Consider the following 16,152-nt stretch of genomic DNA (forward strand, 5'->3'; position numbering starts at 1 on the left):
ATGAACTGTAGCTGACAGAAATAAAGTGAATCCTAGTAGAGAACAGAGAACAATGGTTATTGGTTGAAAGTTTTTTTGTAAAGCCTGGAAAATGCAGAAATGAAAGGGAGAAAACCCAATCAAGACACCTCCAGCGCTTTTCTTTTGATTCTCTGTATTTCAGGGCCAATAAAGGGAAATATATATAAAATATAAATTTACTGTTTTATTTATTGAGGTAAAATGCTCTTTAAATATGTAGGCTTTCTAATTGATCTGAATAGCCCTGCTTCAATATTAACATGTTAACAATCCACTCTCAGCAATGTTATCCTATCCCACTGATACTACTATATATATATATATATATATATATATATATATATATATATATTTAAAAATCTGTATCTGTCATTAACTTAATAAAATACAGTCTTTAGGAAAAAAGCCCCTGATTATATCTGACCAGGTCCGTGTAGACAGACAACAGACTAATGAAAGTTAATTGGAGGAAACAACACTATTAAGGTCTTACCTCCTACGAGTGGAACTGGATTTGAACTGAGCAAGCACAACAGAGACTTAACAACGGAAGACACGTTAATTAGAATTTCAATGAGGATCAATTGTGCTGGGGAGATGGCAGCATAGTACTCACGGCTGGGAGTGTGCCGTCTCGTAACGCTCGAAAGCGTGGCTCAGGTCGTGCTTGTTGTTCATGTAACACTGGGTGCACAGGTCATAGTCGAAGCACACCTTGCACTTCCATCGCATTCCCATGATTCCATGCTTCTTGCAGCTGTCACAGATGATGTTGGAGTGGCGCACACCTGCGGGGGAAGGAGAGGCGGTTGAAGAAAAGTGAGTGGGGTTATAAATACAACACGCCTTGTATTTCTATTCTACATGTCATGTCCTGCATAGTAAGATAGAAGTACGATACTTCAACATATCTGCAAGTCACTGAAGCATTCAAGGCGTATGTCATGTCATTACCGATGTTACTTATCACAGTGGCTAATATCATGAGATGTGGAGGAACTGAGGCACAAACAGTACGACAAAAATACCCCCACCCCCTCAGCTCCTCATCTCTCCTCCTCCTCTTCATTCACTTCATTAATTGAAGGGCAAGCTTCTGAGGCAGAAAAATATCACTTTAAATGGAGCAAAATGCTAATGAGTCCTGCGTTTATGTCTGTGTCATTCAAGTCCAAAATAGAGCTGGATGGCTGATGATACTCAGCTGATTAGTCCAAATGGGCTTTGTGAAAGCTGCGGGACTCACCACAATGACAAACAGGCACAAATATTCAATTAATATACAGCTGATCATTTGTGGTTAGGACAGGGTTCTCAATGTTGTCCAGCCAATGACCTCATCTTAAAAGGTCCCAAATTCTCATGACCCAGTAGGGTAGGTACATGAATTTGAGTATGGCATTGTTATGTTTTCTATGATCAAAAGTATGTGGGTAGCTGCAAATTGATTAAACAGAAATACTGTTTTTATTAAAAATAGAACAGGGTTTATAGAATACTGGTATGTTACGTGCACTGGTATTGTAAATATTCTAATGCTGAACTAGTTCAGTGTGTCAGTACAACTCGAGTCATGAGTGCTTACCGATTTGAGCGTTATCATAAAGTAGCAGGTCAAAGGAACCCTGGTAGCCTGTGCGGTAGTTGGTTCGCGTGCCGCTGTCCCACTGCACCACCACTGTCTTGTCTGGTGTGGTGGTGCTGCCCTGCCGCCCAATCTCCACCACAGTGCCCACATGGCCCTCGCCATCATCCTGGTTACCCCATTTCCAGTCCAGGCCACGCACCACGCGCATGCCCACCTCCATGCTGCCTTGGCTAGGGCCTGGCCTGGGGGCTGAGCGCAACGGCCGGGGCCTGGCAGCACTGTCACTTCCGCTACGCCTGCGGGGCTTCTGCGAGATGCAGCTGGTTCGTGCCGACGATATTGCTGTCAGGGACGGCACCAGCGGTGTTTCCGGCAACAAATCAGGGGTGACTGGAGGTAAGAGAAGATAAAGTTGAATGAAACCTGAGGAGAAAAACACTAAAAATCCTTGCTAACTTGTGGAAACTGTTGCTTTTAAATGAGGAACATCACACAACCTGTGTGTTGTCTGACTACGTGTCTGTCGGTGGCTGCTGAGGGACTCATAAGGCAACGTGCCATATGTTTAATTAATTTCAGCGTAGGGTTTCTCTCTTTGCTGGTGGATCATTTACTGGAGTCCTTGCTGTGTATCATGGCACACTTCTGTAGAGAGCAGCTGGACATGACTGCTACACCCTGCTGTGCTAATCAAGCCTTGACCTGACACTGACAAACACACACACACACACACACACACACACACACTTTTGTACTTACATCCATTGGCTTTATTCAGGTCCTAAACCTCAACCCTAACACTACCTAAAGCTAACCCCCAAACTAGCAATCACAAAGTGCAGGTTGTGTCCTACATCCTAGAGAAACATTCTACATGAATCTGAGATTATGGACAGTATGTTTGAACTGAAATCCTAAAATATTCCCAAGAAGATATAAAATACTCAAAATCTGGACAGACATAAGAACTCCCACATTCACACACTTGGCTGATGACTCCAGTGTTTTTGAATGGATGCCGCTGCTAGAAACGAGAACTAATGCAGGAAGGAAGCAGCATTTATGTGGCAGCTTGAGTCAGCAATATGGAAAGGAACTTTTGCTGAGGAGTATGACAATCAGCAAATATCCAATCACAACCATTAATCACATGTGATGTGACACATCAGAAATATAATTTTTTGCACTGGTGCATTGTTCCATTGTACTGCTATTTCTGTGTCTAATCATACAAAAAAAGAATCTTTAGGAGGTTGCAGAAAAGGAAAACTGCAGGCTTGTATAACTGAAGGACAGTGTATAACATTTATCCATATGTACTACCAACAATACAACTACAGCTTTCAAATAAAAGCCCACAGAAGGTGCATTGTGTTTTATGTTTCTTTCCTAAAAAACAGTGTTTAAGTAGAAAGCTTGCTGAAGAGATCTGACATATGTCACATGAGGAAGGCAAACAATGATGAATAATCTTTCACGTAAGTGCTGTCAAACTAGGCTAACACACGGCCCCAGTGAAGCACATACCCTGATTGTTGGCACTTTTCACTGTAAAGACAGACTTACACTCACAGGTTCTGCTGTGTGTTAACACCCCATATGTACTGTGCTACCTAGTAGGCCTTATACATTGTAGTGAAGAGTCATATTATAATGTGATAAACCTTTCACAAACATACAAACCAACATCCACTTTCCAGCAATATGAAAGGGGCAGTTCACTGCAAAATCAATCAATAATGGTGTGAGTTGCTGGGTTTTGGTTTTTTTTTTAGTTATATTTATCTATATTATATATATTATATATATTTATATTATATATATATATATTTATTTTATATTATATATATATATATATAGATATATCTATATCTATATATATATATATAGATATAGATATAGATATCGATATAGATATATATATATATATAGATATATATATATATATATATATATATATATATATATATATATATATCTATATATATATATATATATATATTTTATGTTTGTATATTCTATATATCTATATATCTATAGATATAGATATAGGTATCGATATAGATATATAATGTTTGTATATTCTCTGGAATATAATGGAACCAGATAGGACTTGACTTGAAATTATGACCTGTTTACTCAAGATGATCCACCGACCTTGTCTCGATGGCGCAGGATGTAAACATTACGGGCTAAGCTGTAACGTTAGCCAGCTCACCTAGCGTCACTGAGATAGCTAAGGTTCAGCTAACGACTGGCGGGTGTAACGTTAGTTTGGTAGAAAGTAAATAACGTTAGTTCCTACATGAAACTGCTCACAACAAGGTGTGTGGATAATCTTGAGTAACTGGGACATGATTCCTGGAAAAAGACTGCTGTATTGTATTTTTATTAGCTCTCTGTGCACTCGTACAAGCCGAGTGCCGTCTAGTTCTATTATATTGGAGAGAAGGCAAATACCTCTATGGCCGATATCTCCAAAACTCTGTGACTCACACCAAAAAAAGCTAGATGATAAATAGCACTACAGGTAAGAGGAAAAAAATATATTTTTGTTAAATACATATCTGTTATCAACAGACAGAACAACAACAGAAGCAGAAAGATGCATCAGCCTCTGCATTACGGATTGGCCATAGTGTAACACATATTGCAGAGGTAGTCTGCAGTCACAGAGCAGAGCTTAAGTGCCATTTTTATTAAAAGAGTCTATGTCTAAGACCACATTCCTAAGCAGATGGTGATGTTAATCCATCATTTCCCTGTTTACAACCATCATTCATCTAAAGTGGAAAGACTATGAAGAGGCTTTTTCTGTGGACAGTCTAGACAGCAAATATTTAGTCAATGATTTATAAATGCAGGTGTAGAAAGGAAACTTTCACCATGTAGGCCTAAATGCTGCTTTAAAGTCTATCCACATTTATGTGACTCTAGCCTTAAACTCACCAGATACCCTCTATTTATCTTGTCATTTTATCCCAATATGCTTTTTTTTGGTATAACCTGATAGTCAGACAGGGTTTAGTTAAAAAAAAAAACTTTCAATATTAGGGCAGACAGATGTCTGTAATGTGGCTGAGATTACACTTGCACGCTTATCAAGATTACAATGTCATTTTGGTATTAAAGGCATCTGCTTAAGCATGAAAACATATGGTATGTAGGGGATCAAAGGAGGGAAAGCAGGCTGCTTATACTCCCATTTTCTGTCCAAAATGACAGCTTAGCCTCTTTAATACACTGAAATAATATCCCAGCTAATCATCTAACATTTTAACATGCAAATGGAGGAGGTGTCACAGGCAGTGGACGGCTTTTACTCAGCTCTCAGCATTCTGGGTGTGGATAGATGTTGGAAATGCCAAGTTGATTCACTATTAACTGAGAATACAATTATGATGAATCCTTAGCCAGCCTAAAAACGCTCACCACTGAAACCTAGGGAGGAGAATCCATGACACTGGAAAGCCTAACTTCAAATTTTACAATAAAACAGGCACAGAATCTAGCATTCTGCAGACAAAAACTTAACTTACCACCTACATTTAAAACTGTTCTACTACCCACACATACCCACCGCCTCCCACTCTGCTGCCCCCACACTGTGTTGTTCCAGAGAAAATTCAGGCCGATCACACCGATATCTTATTATTATATCTCATTATTAAATAAACCAGGACTGGTACCGACAAGCAGACGTGACACAGGGTGATAACTCTACTTACACACCAAGCTCCAGAAAAAGAGTGAATAGGAAGTTTAAGCTGCTATTGGCAAAAATATTTTGTAGAAATACCCTCATCTTCTTAAATCCCAAAGCATGTTATTTTTTGGTGTTGACAGATGGCTGCTGCCAGAATAAGAGTGAATCTCAAAATTGCATCTTAAACAGCAGCGAGTGATTAGTACATACCAACAAAGTTATTACCTCTTGTTGAAATTTGGGACTGCCATTACAGTAAAGCAGCCTCACTAGCTTTGGAAATCACAACTCTGCAGCTATTAAGGGAAAAAACATGCAAGACATGCCTTACAAACCCTTTCAGAAAGCTTTCAGAGTGACTATTAATTAAGTTTTTGGAGCACAGTTGTAAGAACTAAAAAAATGTGGATGTGAAAATCATTTAGTTGGTTTTAAACTGACAAAATACACTTTTGGCCCGCACAGTATACACGCCAACTTAAATTTTTGTATTTACATTTCTGTGTTTACTTATGCATTTCCATATCTGGTGGTTTTGTGTGTAATGTTATCTGCAGCAACCAGCAGGCCAAATTCTAGGACTGTACTGCCAATGGACTTGATGACGAAACCTTTTCTGATTGTTTGCTAGTTCACTTACAGGAGTGAATGACCCTAAAATCTCTGAAATCTCCGATAACCAAGATGCGACAACTATTACCTATAATGTTAAAACAGTTTTCACAGAGCACTGATTAGTAAGAATATACAACTGTCAGAGACACAGTCTATCAAAATAATATTCCAAATTTTGGTATTAAAAGGACCAGTGTGTAGGATTTGGTGGCATCTAGCAATGAAGTTGCCAATATCAGTCCATCTATCAGACTTTATTTGTATAGCACGTTTCACACAAGCAAAATGTAACACAAAGAGCTTTACACATTAACCCCCACCCCTCCACCACACACACACCCTGTAGAAACATGGTGGTTCAACATGGCGGACTCTGTGGAAGGGGATCTGCTCTCTATGTGGATAAAAACGGCTCATTCTAAAAAGGTAACAAACATACAATTCTTATTTCTGGGTGAATATACACTAATGAAAACATACCTATGACTATTATATTCCTTTTCTGCCAACAGATCCTCCTAAGTGTTGCACCTTTTACGTAACAAGTTAAAACAAAATATAATCTGCCAATTACTAATTATCGGTGTCCAAATGACAAACAGAAGTGTGCAAAATTATAATAAGCATAACCTGGACAGGGTCCACTGGTTTAACCCACTTCTTGAAATTTTAATGATTTGACAAATCATAGTTTATAGATAGACCTAGAGCTAAGACAGGCAGGATTACAGCCCTCTGCCTGCAATAACAGATGGGCTGGCTTCCGTCATACAACACTGCTGAGGGCCAATCTGGGAGGGCAAGTCAACTGCCTTCACACAAACAACCAGACAGGCGTTTGGCGATAACACCAATAAACACAACACCATAAACAAATCCACACAAAGTAGGTTTATTATGCTACTGAAGGTTCAATTTGAAAGCTTTTTGCTGCTACAAATGGTGCTTAATACATACAATATCCAATCATCAATGTAATTGAGGTATCATTTTACATTTTTGTAAACAAATATGGTGGAAATTATTAAGAAACAATCCATTTTTAAATTAAATCACTACCAGCAGACTAAATTCCCATTAAATTAAATTTTCTGTGAAGCAGAGGAGTCACTCTTAGTATTTAAAAATGTAAAGTATTGCGCCATTTTGTATAAACTGTGAGTGATCGAGGATTGGGTTGATGCAAAAATGAAAACTTTAAAATCAACAAGTATTAACTACATGTGATATTGTACTCTCCCATTATGAGTGTACTGTATATTAAAAATACAGCGATAGTGAGTGTATAGTGCATCAGGACACACAGTGTGAAATCTCCGGGCCTATTTGCAACTGTGGCACTGTACTAAACTACAGCAATATGTCTTTGTGTTGTGAAGCATGTTTCCTCTCAAATGTGACCAAAGGGCACACAATGTAAAATGCAGTGTAGCGCTGGTAGACCAGACACACAGAGTGTTGCATTGGGACTGGACTCCCACGTGATTAGTCTCCACGGATGCAAGAGGAAGTGAGACGGCAGATCTGTGGAGGCAGGATTGAATAATAGTCCATGACAGAACTGTTGTTGGTCTTCTCCGTGACTGGCCGGTTGGTTGGACATTGTTAAAAAAAATATTTTAGAATCAATACAATAATGGTACACATGTCCCTTCGGTTTTGTTTAAGGCTCAGGGTGTAGTGACATGACAGACTACCTACATACATGGATGATTTCACTAAGCAGATATAGCATATTTGTAATTCTTTACCCAGCACACGGGCAGACCTAGATCTGCACACTGATGACAATCACTGGGCAACATCAAAATGGAAAATGAGTCAGGAGTATTATTATTGGCAGACCCAGTGCCATTAGATGTGTGCTACTGTGTGAAGCAGCAAAGGCCTGATTGGGCTGTATGTCCTGTGACACGTGGTCTGACTGGCTTATATCCTCGCTCTAATGTCTAATAAGATGAGGCTGTTTGCCTCTGCTGTTTTTTTTATATCTCTGCCACTGGACCTAAACGCTTAGCAAAGTGCAATCTACACAGAGGCTCTATGACTTAAGCCTCATCAGCTTTAATATCAGATATGAGCAGAAACCTGCTGGAACTGGTTCATGTCAGAAACATCTGGTGGCCAGAGGACTTTCAGGAAAATCAATAAGGACCCTGACTAAATAACACATTTACAAAGATTTCTTCATTGTGGGCGACAGGCCTAAAATAGGACTCTCCATTTTCCATGTCAGGCTTCTGCCTGGCCTACCTTCCATTTTTAAAATCTCACTCAAACAAGCACTGTGTACTGCGCAGGGTGGAAAATAATTCGTAATGATCACATATAATTAAACAATCATACAACTATTGAAACAAATCCAAAATGTACGACACTGACATCTCCAAATATTTTTTGTCTGCTCTGTCCAAAAGTATCCTTACAAAGCTTAATGGCCACAAGGACAGATTTAAAAAGCAACTTGATACAGACAGAATTGTTCCTATCAGCAAACTTTATCCCTGAAGCCTTTCACAAAAACTCTGCCACAGCAAAACATTTTCCTTAAGAACACTTACTGCATATTGGATGAAACTCTACTGAGATTACCATATCAAATTATAGTGGATTATCATACTCACTCCCCATGATCTTCAGCCCACTTTTGAACATGTTGGCAGCTGTATGATTCCAGCGTGCCGTGACACCACAAGCCTTTGCACTGCTATTACTGTATCCCAAGTCAACCAGCAGGACCATCTGAAATCCTGAGCGCTATGATGCAGTCATCCTACTCACGGGGGAGTGAACCCTTTCCGGCACATCCTCAGTATTTGGTTTGCTGTGAACTTTGCTCTTTGTTTTGGAACATGCGGTTCTTTTTTCCTTTGCCTGCTTGATTTTTTTTTTTTTTTTTTTTCCTGACAGATGTTGCTCAAGGACTGGACAAGCATGATGCCTTATCTAAAAAAAATAACAAGATTCTAGCTGTGTATGGTAAAGAAATAACTTAGAAAAGAGAAGTGGTAAATACATCACCTCGTATTACAATGGGCTATTGTAATGTCACATGAGTGTGGAGGATCCTTTGATCATTTCTTGGCTAGGCTTGTGTCCTGTTAAATGGGACAGATTCACACTAGTGTAAGTCAAAACTGTTGAGCTCCATCAGTGCAGGCTTAGACCTCAAGTCAAACGTCATTTCAAAAGTCAATATTGAGGCACATGTTGCTACATGTGCATTAAGCTCTCAATGCCAATTTGTACCAACTTCACCCAAAACAAATAAATCATTCAATCTTATCTAGGCTCTTGTCTGGAAAAGATCATTTCATTAAGTGCTTGATAGATGAAAATCAATAGTGTATTCTCAGCAACACAATCCTGCTCCTTAAAAGGAATCCCACACCCACACTGTGTGATTAAAATCCCTGATAGTACCTTAGCCACTGTCTAGATGATATAATTAAGTACCTAATGTAATAATAGCTATTTCTACAGTAATACACTCAAACTCAATTGAACCTAGACACTAAACATACTGTGATTAGGCTGCCTCCACTCAAGAATCTATACACTAAAACCGAAAACTACTTTGCATAACTTTGGCATCAACATATGTGTCTGCAGGTCAGGACAAACTTTTTGATCGTCACCACTGATAGCAGCAGCCAAGCCAGCCAGATGTCTAACTGCCTGCTTAGCACGTCTTACTAGCTTTACTACAGATTGCAATGACATGAGGTACAATCGTGGCCATGCTAGGCCGAGGACGCATACCGGCTGTATGCGTGTTATCTTTGCACGTGATAATTTCACCTTACTGGGAAGTAAACAGTGAATTCAGCACATTTGTCCACAGTCTGATGAAAATAGAAGCAGCCATGTTTCATAGAAGAAGGACACTGTATGGCTAATCTAATTTATTTTCCAAAGATTCAAACTGACCAGAAGAAAATATACCGTCATGTTTACCATCAAACATGAACAGCATAATCACATGGATTTACAAGAAAGACGTGCAAGTATTACCCAAACAGACAAGACTGAAACTGCATCACTTGATAAATAAAGCATGTCTTGTTTAGCCGGTTTACCTGTTGGAATAGTGATGTGCAGTAGGGTGTACAGGGAAACCGACAAAAATAGGGAAGGAGAGCAAGCAGCTCCTACCTCCTGCTACATGAATGCACCAGATGGGGGGGGGGTAAATGAGCCACCAGTGGTCCTACAAGCTTCCAACGAGATAAAAAAAAACGCCTCCTCAAGGCTGAAGCCCTGTGCTGATGCGCTCCCTGAATGAACTGGCCAAGGAGAAAGAGGAGGAGGAGGAGGACATACAGGGGGCGGAGGAGGAGGGCAGCCAGGCTGGTATTCCAGAGATGTTACATACAGTTGCAAGCAGTCTTACAGAAAACAGCGTCCTGCTGTACAGGCGAAGAGCGTGGCTATAGAGGATCAGAGCTGGAGGAAGAAGAAGAGAGAGTCCTGCTGCTGGAGGATGCAGCCAGCATTTAGTCCTTTGTGCGTTGTGTCAGCAAGGATTACCACCGTGGAGGAGGAGAGGAGAGGAGAGGAGAGGGAGGAGGATGGCCAGGGAGAGCAGCTGTGCGACAAGCGCTGCATTCAGGTTGACGTTCCCTCGCTCTCGCATAAAAACAGGCCAATGGGCTTTGCGCCGCATAGGACTCCTCTGATGCTATATTCCATCACCGGGGACATGAGCGCCAGCAACACGCATGTGAAGCCGACACACTGTGTTTACTGATCAATATGTACGAACACATGCGCATCAAGCTCTACATAAGGATGTACGGCCCTCTCTTTCATAGCCCACGGGGACACTATTCGCTCTGCTGCCAATGAGCAGACAAGCACAGGACAGAGGGGGAGGGGGGAGGGGAAATACGTATCAAGGGGGAGGGTCTGGGTGTTGTTATTTTTTTTTTTGGTGGGGTGTGTGTGGAAGGGGAGGGGGTGCTCCGGGGGGAAAAAAGGGGTGGGGCAGGGTTGGAGGAGATTTTGATGAATGGGCACCTGCCATGATCCTCATTTTCAGTTGCAAACTGGTTTGTGTAACCGCTGCTGGTGAGCTGGCAATACCAGCCCGGAGTCTCCTCCGAGCTCACACGGATAACAGGGAAGAGGGAGATTGTGTATGTATGGTGTTTCCGAATGCTTAGTCTTGAATGATGCTGTCTAATGTGACCACAGCTGTGGGAGACATAAACAATATGGTTCCAAAAACCGGCCAGAAAATCATTCTGCCGATGCTGGCACACACGTGAATGTACAGCTGGTATTGCCAGGGCATGACTAGCCAATGAATTAATGGGGGGCTTCGGAAGTGGTTGAGACACAGGCTTATAATAAAGTTCATTACTCCACTCTCCAATCTTGTAAACAAAGCTGCTGCTGTTCGTGTAATAGACCAGTTGAGCTTGATCCTATAAAAAGGAAGCATTCATTCGCATGGCTCCTCTTCCAATACACACACACACACACACACACACACACACACACACACACACACACACACACAAACAAACAAACAAACAAACAAACAAACAAACAAACATCGCAGTCATCAGACTGAGAGGACTGCTGAAATATGAAATATGGGTTTGCAGCAGTCTGGGATAAACACAAAGCCTAGATGCTGGGATACAACTGTGTGTCTGATTAACCATTCTGGCAGGTAACCAAGCATTGTTGGAACTTCCAGTATATTACAAAAATACTAGTGGGAACAGCAAACATGACATTCCTCAAATACTCAGTTCTATTCCTGTCCTGTGTACACTGGCCTTGACTACTTGAGCAAGCCAATCTTATTGCTCAGGCCAAAGCACATAACATACATGCACTGTGAATTCAAACCTGACTATCAGCATGATGGCATACCAACTTCAATCTCACTTGTCCAACAGTGTACTCAACTTAAGGAAACAGAATAATAAAAATTTGAGGAAGAAAAACATGCTTCCTAATCTGGACCTGCTGCTTGGACCGTAGGTACTCCTACTGGATCCTATCCTCTTACAAACTGCTGCCATGAGCACCAAATATTCTCACAGAGATCAATGGCATTTATTCAGTCTATATCAAACTGGATGACTCTGAGGTGCTGACTCTCTCAGGACAGCATGATATATTTGCAACTCAAACTGTCATCTTTGTAACTATTACAGGACTGGCTTGTGGCCAGAAGGCTTTTAGTCTGAATCCTCAGTCCAGCTGGAAAGATCCTGGTCAGCTGGTGGACGATAAAATCTTCTGTCACAGCATACATTTTATTTTATATTGTGATGTTGATATATATCTTGATATGCTGCTTTTTTCTGGAAATTCAACTGGGTAACTCATTATAGGATGGGAACGTCTGTTTTTGGCATATTGTACAAATGTACTGTAAATCTATTACTACCATGCAGCAGTCCTGCTCATTCATTTCCAACATTGTCTGCTATGAACTAATATTGTAATAGGACATATACCTCAAAACTGTCAACACATTTTTATAGTCTCACCTTAGGCAAAGCAGAGAGCAGCTCACCAGTCAATAGTGTAAGTCTGGTTGCAATGGTAAAAGGTGAAGTTTGGATTGCCAAAAATGGCCAAAAATGAAATGATTCTGAAGCAAAAATTGATTTTCTATCATACGAGTACACATTCATGTTTCCAAGAGGAATAACATTTGACTGGAAAACAGAACAGCAGAAAATGATCACATTTAAAGCCGGCGGTTATTTGTCACAAATTCTGCATTCTGCAACCTCAGTCAAAAAATACTGGTTTTAGCCTGTGGCTAACCATACTGGTTACTGTGAAAACTGTTACTGTACTGTGGTGACAGCTAGTGTCAAGCTCCATATTTGAATCTCATTCCAGTCTGTCAGCCAGGAATACAATTATTTTGTTAATAAACACACAGCATGTTTGAAAAGTGATGTGGAGACACTGTTAACATTCCCCATTCAAACAAACAGTTGCTATAATCTCACACCCACAGTTATGGTGGGCATCAAATGTATTAAAATAAGAATATCTCTAATATCTCTCTCTGCCATATTCACATTGTCTGGGGACATGATGTAGAAGTTGTTTGCCTTTCAGTCTTAAACTGCTAAAGAGAAACCTTCCGGAAACAAATGCATGCCAAGAATTTATAGGGAAAAGGTCTATTCACAGACCAAGCACTAAAATACAAAGTCAAAAACAGGCGCCATACTACTAAAGGCTAGTTTTGTACAGGCTGCCTTTAAATTACCAACAGAGCAATGCCCACAGAGCTAAACCTTTTCCTAAAGTTATCCCAAGCATCAAAAAGTCTTACCTTGAGAATTTCCACACAATATCTTCCCCATTTCTTCTCACTTGCAATCAACACCTCATTTCTCTGATGTAAGCCAGCACCCATTTCAAGCTTGACTGTTGTGATTTAGATTTGTGGAGCCAAGAAGGGGCAACAAGACAAAGAAACAGCAGATGACTGAAACGTTGCTCCCAAGTAGGTGTGGCTGAGAGCAGTCCTCACTGTGGCCAGTGTGCAGCTCCAGTGTGTGACAGCTGCAGCTGGGCTCTGCTTCATCAAATGACCAGGACGATGACAGGTGCAAAGGGATAGGACTCGTTTAACAGCAACAGCTCTTCATACAGCAAACTGTCATAGTACTAACATATGTCAGTTCAGCACCTCACCACCAGACTCAGGAAGCCAATTGTTATTATTATTATTATTATTATTATTATATTATTATAACACTGCTCCTATTATTGATGAAAAGAGTTTAGGTGTGCTCCTTACACTCTTTTCTTTTAACTGTTCATACCATTCAACACAATGTAAAGTACAGACTGACAACTTGGCCAAAGGTGACAGGTATAGTAAAACAACCATGACATCCCCAATAGCCAGCTAGCCGCGCTTAGCTTACCTGCTAGTCAAGTAAAAGCGCAGCCACTACCTGTTCTCTTATCTGGAAACATCACCGCCACCAAACGTCGTTCAAAATGTGCCAACTGAATTACTTTGGTTTCTGTGAAGGGCGCGTATACTGTATGAAAAGGACAGACTTGCAGCAAATTGTTAGACGAAACTCGTTGTTTTACTCGGCAATCATATAACCACCAGCATTTCTTGTTATAGCTAAAGTGTCAGTTTCTAAAATGAACAGCAAACATTGAGAACCGGCTCGAGCTGCTTTCTATCGCCCACCATAATATAATAATAATAATAATAATAATAATAATAATAATAATAATAATATAACGCTGTTTTGATTTAGTCTATCTTTGACTACCAAATTAACCGGACACGTTTCATCTCTGTAGAAGCCGCTGGGTGGATCACATGCAAATTCGGCATTATCAAGCATATAACGTTAACAACCAGCATAACAATAATTTGGCCGGAGTGTGGACAGGATTCTCCGTGGCTCTGTAATAAGAGAGGATGGTGGGGTCGTGCGTACTACTAACGTTAGCTTGTACATTAACATTGACGCTAGCTAATAGCTAACTCATGTTTGACCATCGTTTATTGGTATTAAAAACAACTTCTTTCATGGTGTAGCTACTTACCGGGCCTTTGTCAGGGATGTTCACTTTGTGATAAAATATAATTCCATGTCGCCGTCCAGCACCAACGCTGACATGGCTAGTTTCAGGACAAATAAGTATTTAACGTTACAATATTGAAAGGTTTTACAGCACATAGCCATGACAACACGCCCATGCGTTACGTCACTACTAATGCTGCCTTCACGTGCTCCTCGTAATAAACACAACACGTCCTGAATTATACTCCGTTTGGTTTCACGTAACCAGCCGCTGGAGAAAAGAAACATCTTCTCAGGTGGACGTGCTTATGCTTTCCACTGTTTCTTAATGAATTAAATAAACAGTGTAATATATTTCGATAGAAGTAGATTTTTATTGCATATTCAGTTTCAGTGCAATACAAACACAAGACAAAAACATGTCACAATTCCCCCAAAACACTTGTAATTAGGTATTTGATGGACCCCTGCTGACCAAGGGGCCTTTAACAGTCAGTTGGCTCCTCAGATCTGATATGTGTCATATTTTTCATTCACTACCTGCCTTTACTTCAGCATAACCTTAGCTGTAATTGTAATGATCATATTAATATTATATCTATATTCTGAGACACAAAGGCTGGTATGAACTTGTTTATTAGAATTTTAATTAACTATTTACTATATTTACAACATGGGAGGGGCAATTTCCATTTTCCAATTCATCCGCCCCACATATCTTAGGGCTGTGGGTGGAAACCGGAGCAGCTACAGACAACCCTGTTAAAGTGTGTGAGTCTAAATGCACTCAAACACTAGAACTAATGTAAAAAAGGCAAATGCTTGTGCATATGAAGACAGGACAATGAATAGGATATACTAAATACAAAGTGATAAGAATATTAAATCATAATCAAATCATACATTAAAATACATAATGACAATGCACATTGAATTGATTTATTAATAATACAAATTGAAATTTTAAAGACAGATAATGAGACCAACCAGTTGAACTGATATTTATGATCCCGCAAATAGGGCATTTAACAGGAATTACAGAGCCTGTAAAGGGTTCTGTGCAAGCTAAATGGTTGTTCAATACCGCCCCCTGCTGACAAATACCCTGCTACACAAATCCAGATTTGTTTTGTAAATGCAGTTACCGCGATTTCATTGAAAAATAATTATATTTTCATATATACTGACTCTAATTCATTTACTAAGTACTGTTCATATCAAATGAAACAAGTGTTGTTTTGACTGAAAAAGAACAGGCAAAAAAGGGGGTGGCATGTTATGTCACATCACAGGGGACATAAAATAAAATTGACATTAAATCATATATTCCTGTGGTGTCCATTATCTGTCTCTTTGTAGACTGTAAATTGTTTCTTTCCAAGTTGTCACTTGTAGCATTGATACAAAGCAAATAATGTAGACTGAAAACTGGAGTTTTTCATGTAGAAACAGTGTGTGAGGTTTGTAGCTTGCTGCTCTCTACCAACACAATGGGAATGTCTGTATAAAGGAATGAATGCTGGTTTGTAAGCACGGTTGTAGATTGAGGATTATGAAACTAGGCTATACATTTTTGGTTCAACAATACGTTGATGACATTTAACAGCCACATTTTGAACGAACATTCAGGTGCTGCTGGGTCTCTTCTCATACCTTGTATATACAGTATCTCCAATGTA

The 16,152-nt window shown here is 40.0% G+C and overlaps 1 protein-coding gene across 5 annotated transcripts in view; it reads right to left on the reverse strand.

The window, feature by feature from the left end:
• The window catches only part of mib2 (MIB E3 ubiquitin protein ligase 2), a 44,041-nt gene extending 29,381 nt beyond the window's left edge, over positions 1–14,660 (reverse strand). The window contains exons 1-3 of one of the 5 annotated variants that reach the window (XM_051424724.1): positions 14,496–14,660; positions 1,607–1,999; positions 638–809 (exon numbers count right to left, since the gene is read on the reverse strand). In XM_051424724.1, coding sequence (XP_051280684.1) covers positions 638–809; positions 1,607–1,829 — 395 coding nt within the window. In that variant the 5' untranslated portion in view covers positions 1,830–1,999; positions 14,496–14,660. Of the gene's footprint in view, positions 1–637; positions 810–1,606; positions 2,000–8,554; positions 8,707–10,009; positions 10,097–13,248; positions 13,455–14,495 lie in introns of those variants that run through there. The other 4 variants (XM_051424722.1, XM_051424725.1, XM_051424723.1 and 1 more) reach the window with 4 other exon arrangements.
• Between the last annotated feature and the right edge of the window lie 1,492 nt (positions 14,661–16,152).

This window comes from Dicentrarchus labrax, unplaced genomic scaffold, assembly GCF_905237075.1.
Source record: "Dicentrarchus labrax unplaced genomic scaffold, dlabrax2021, whole genome shotgun sequence".
Lineage (NCBI taxonomy): Eukaryota > Metazoa > Chordata > Actinopteri > Moronidae > Dicentrarchus > Dicentrarchus labrax.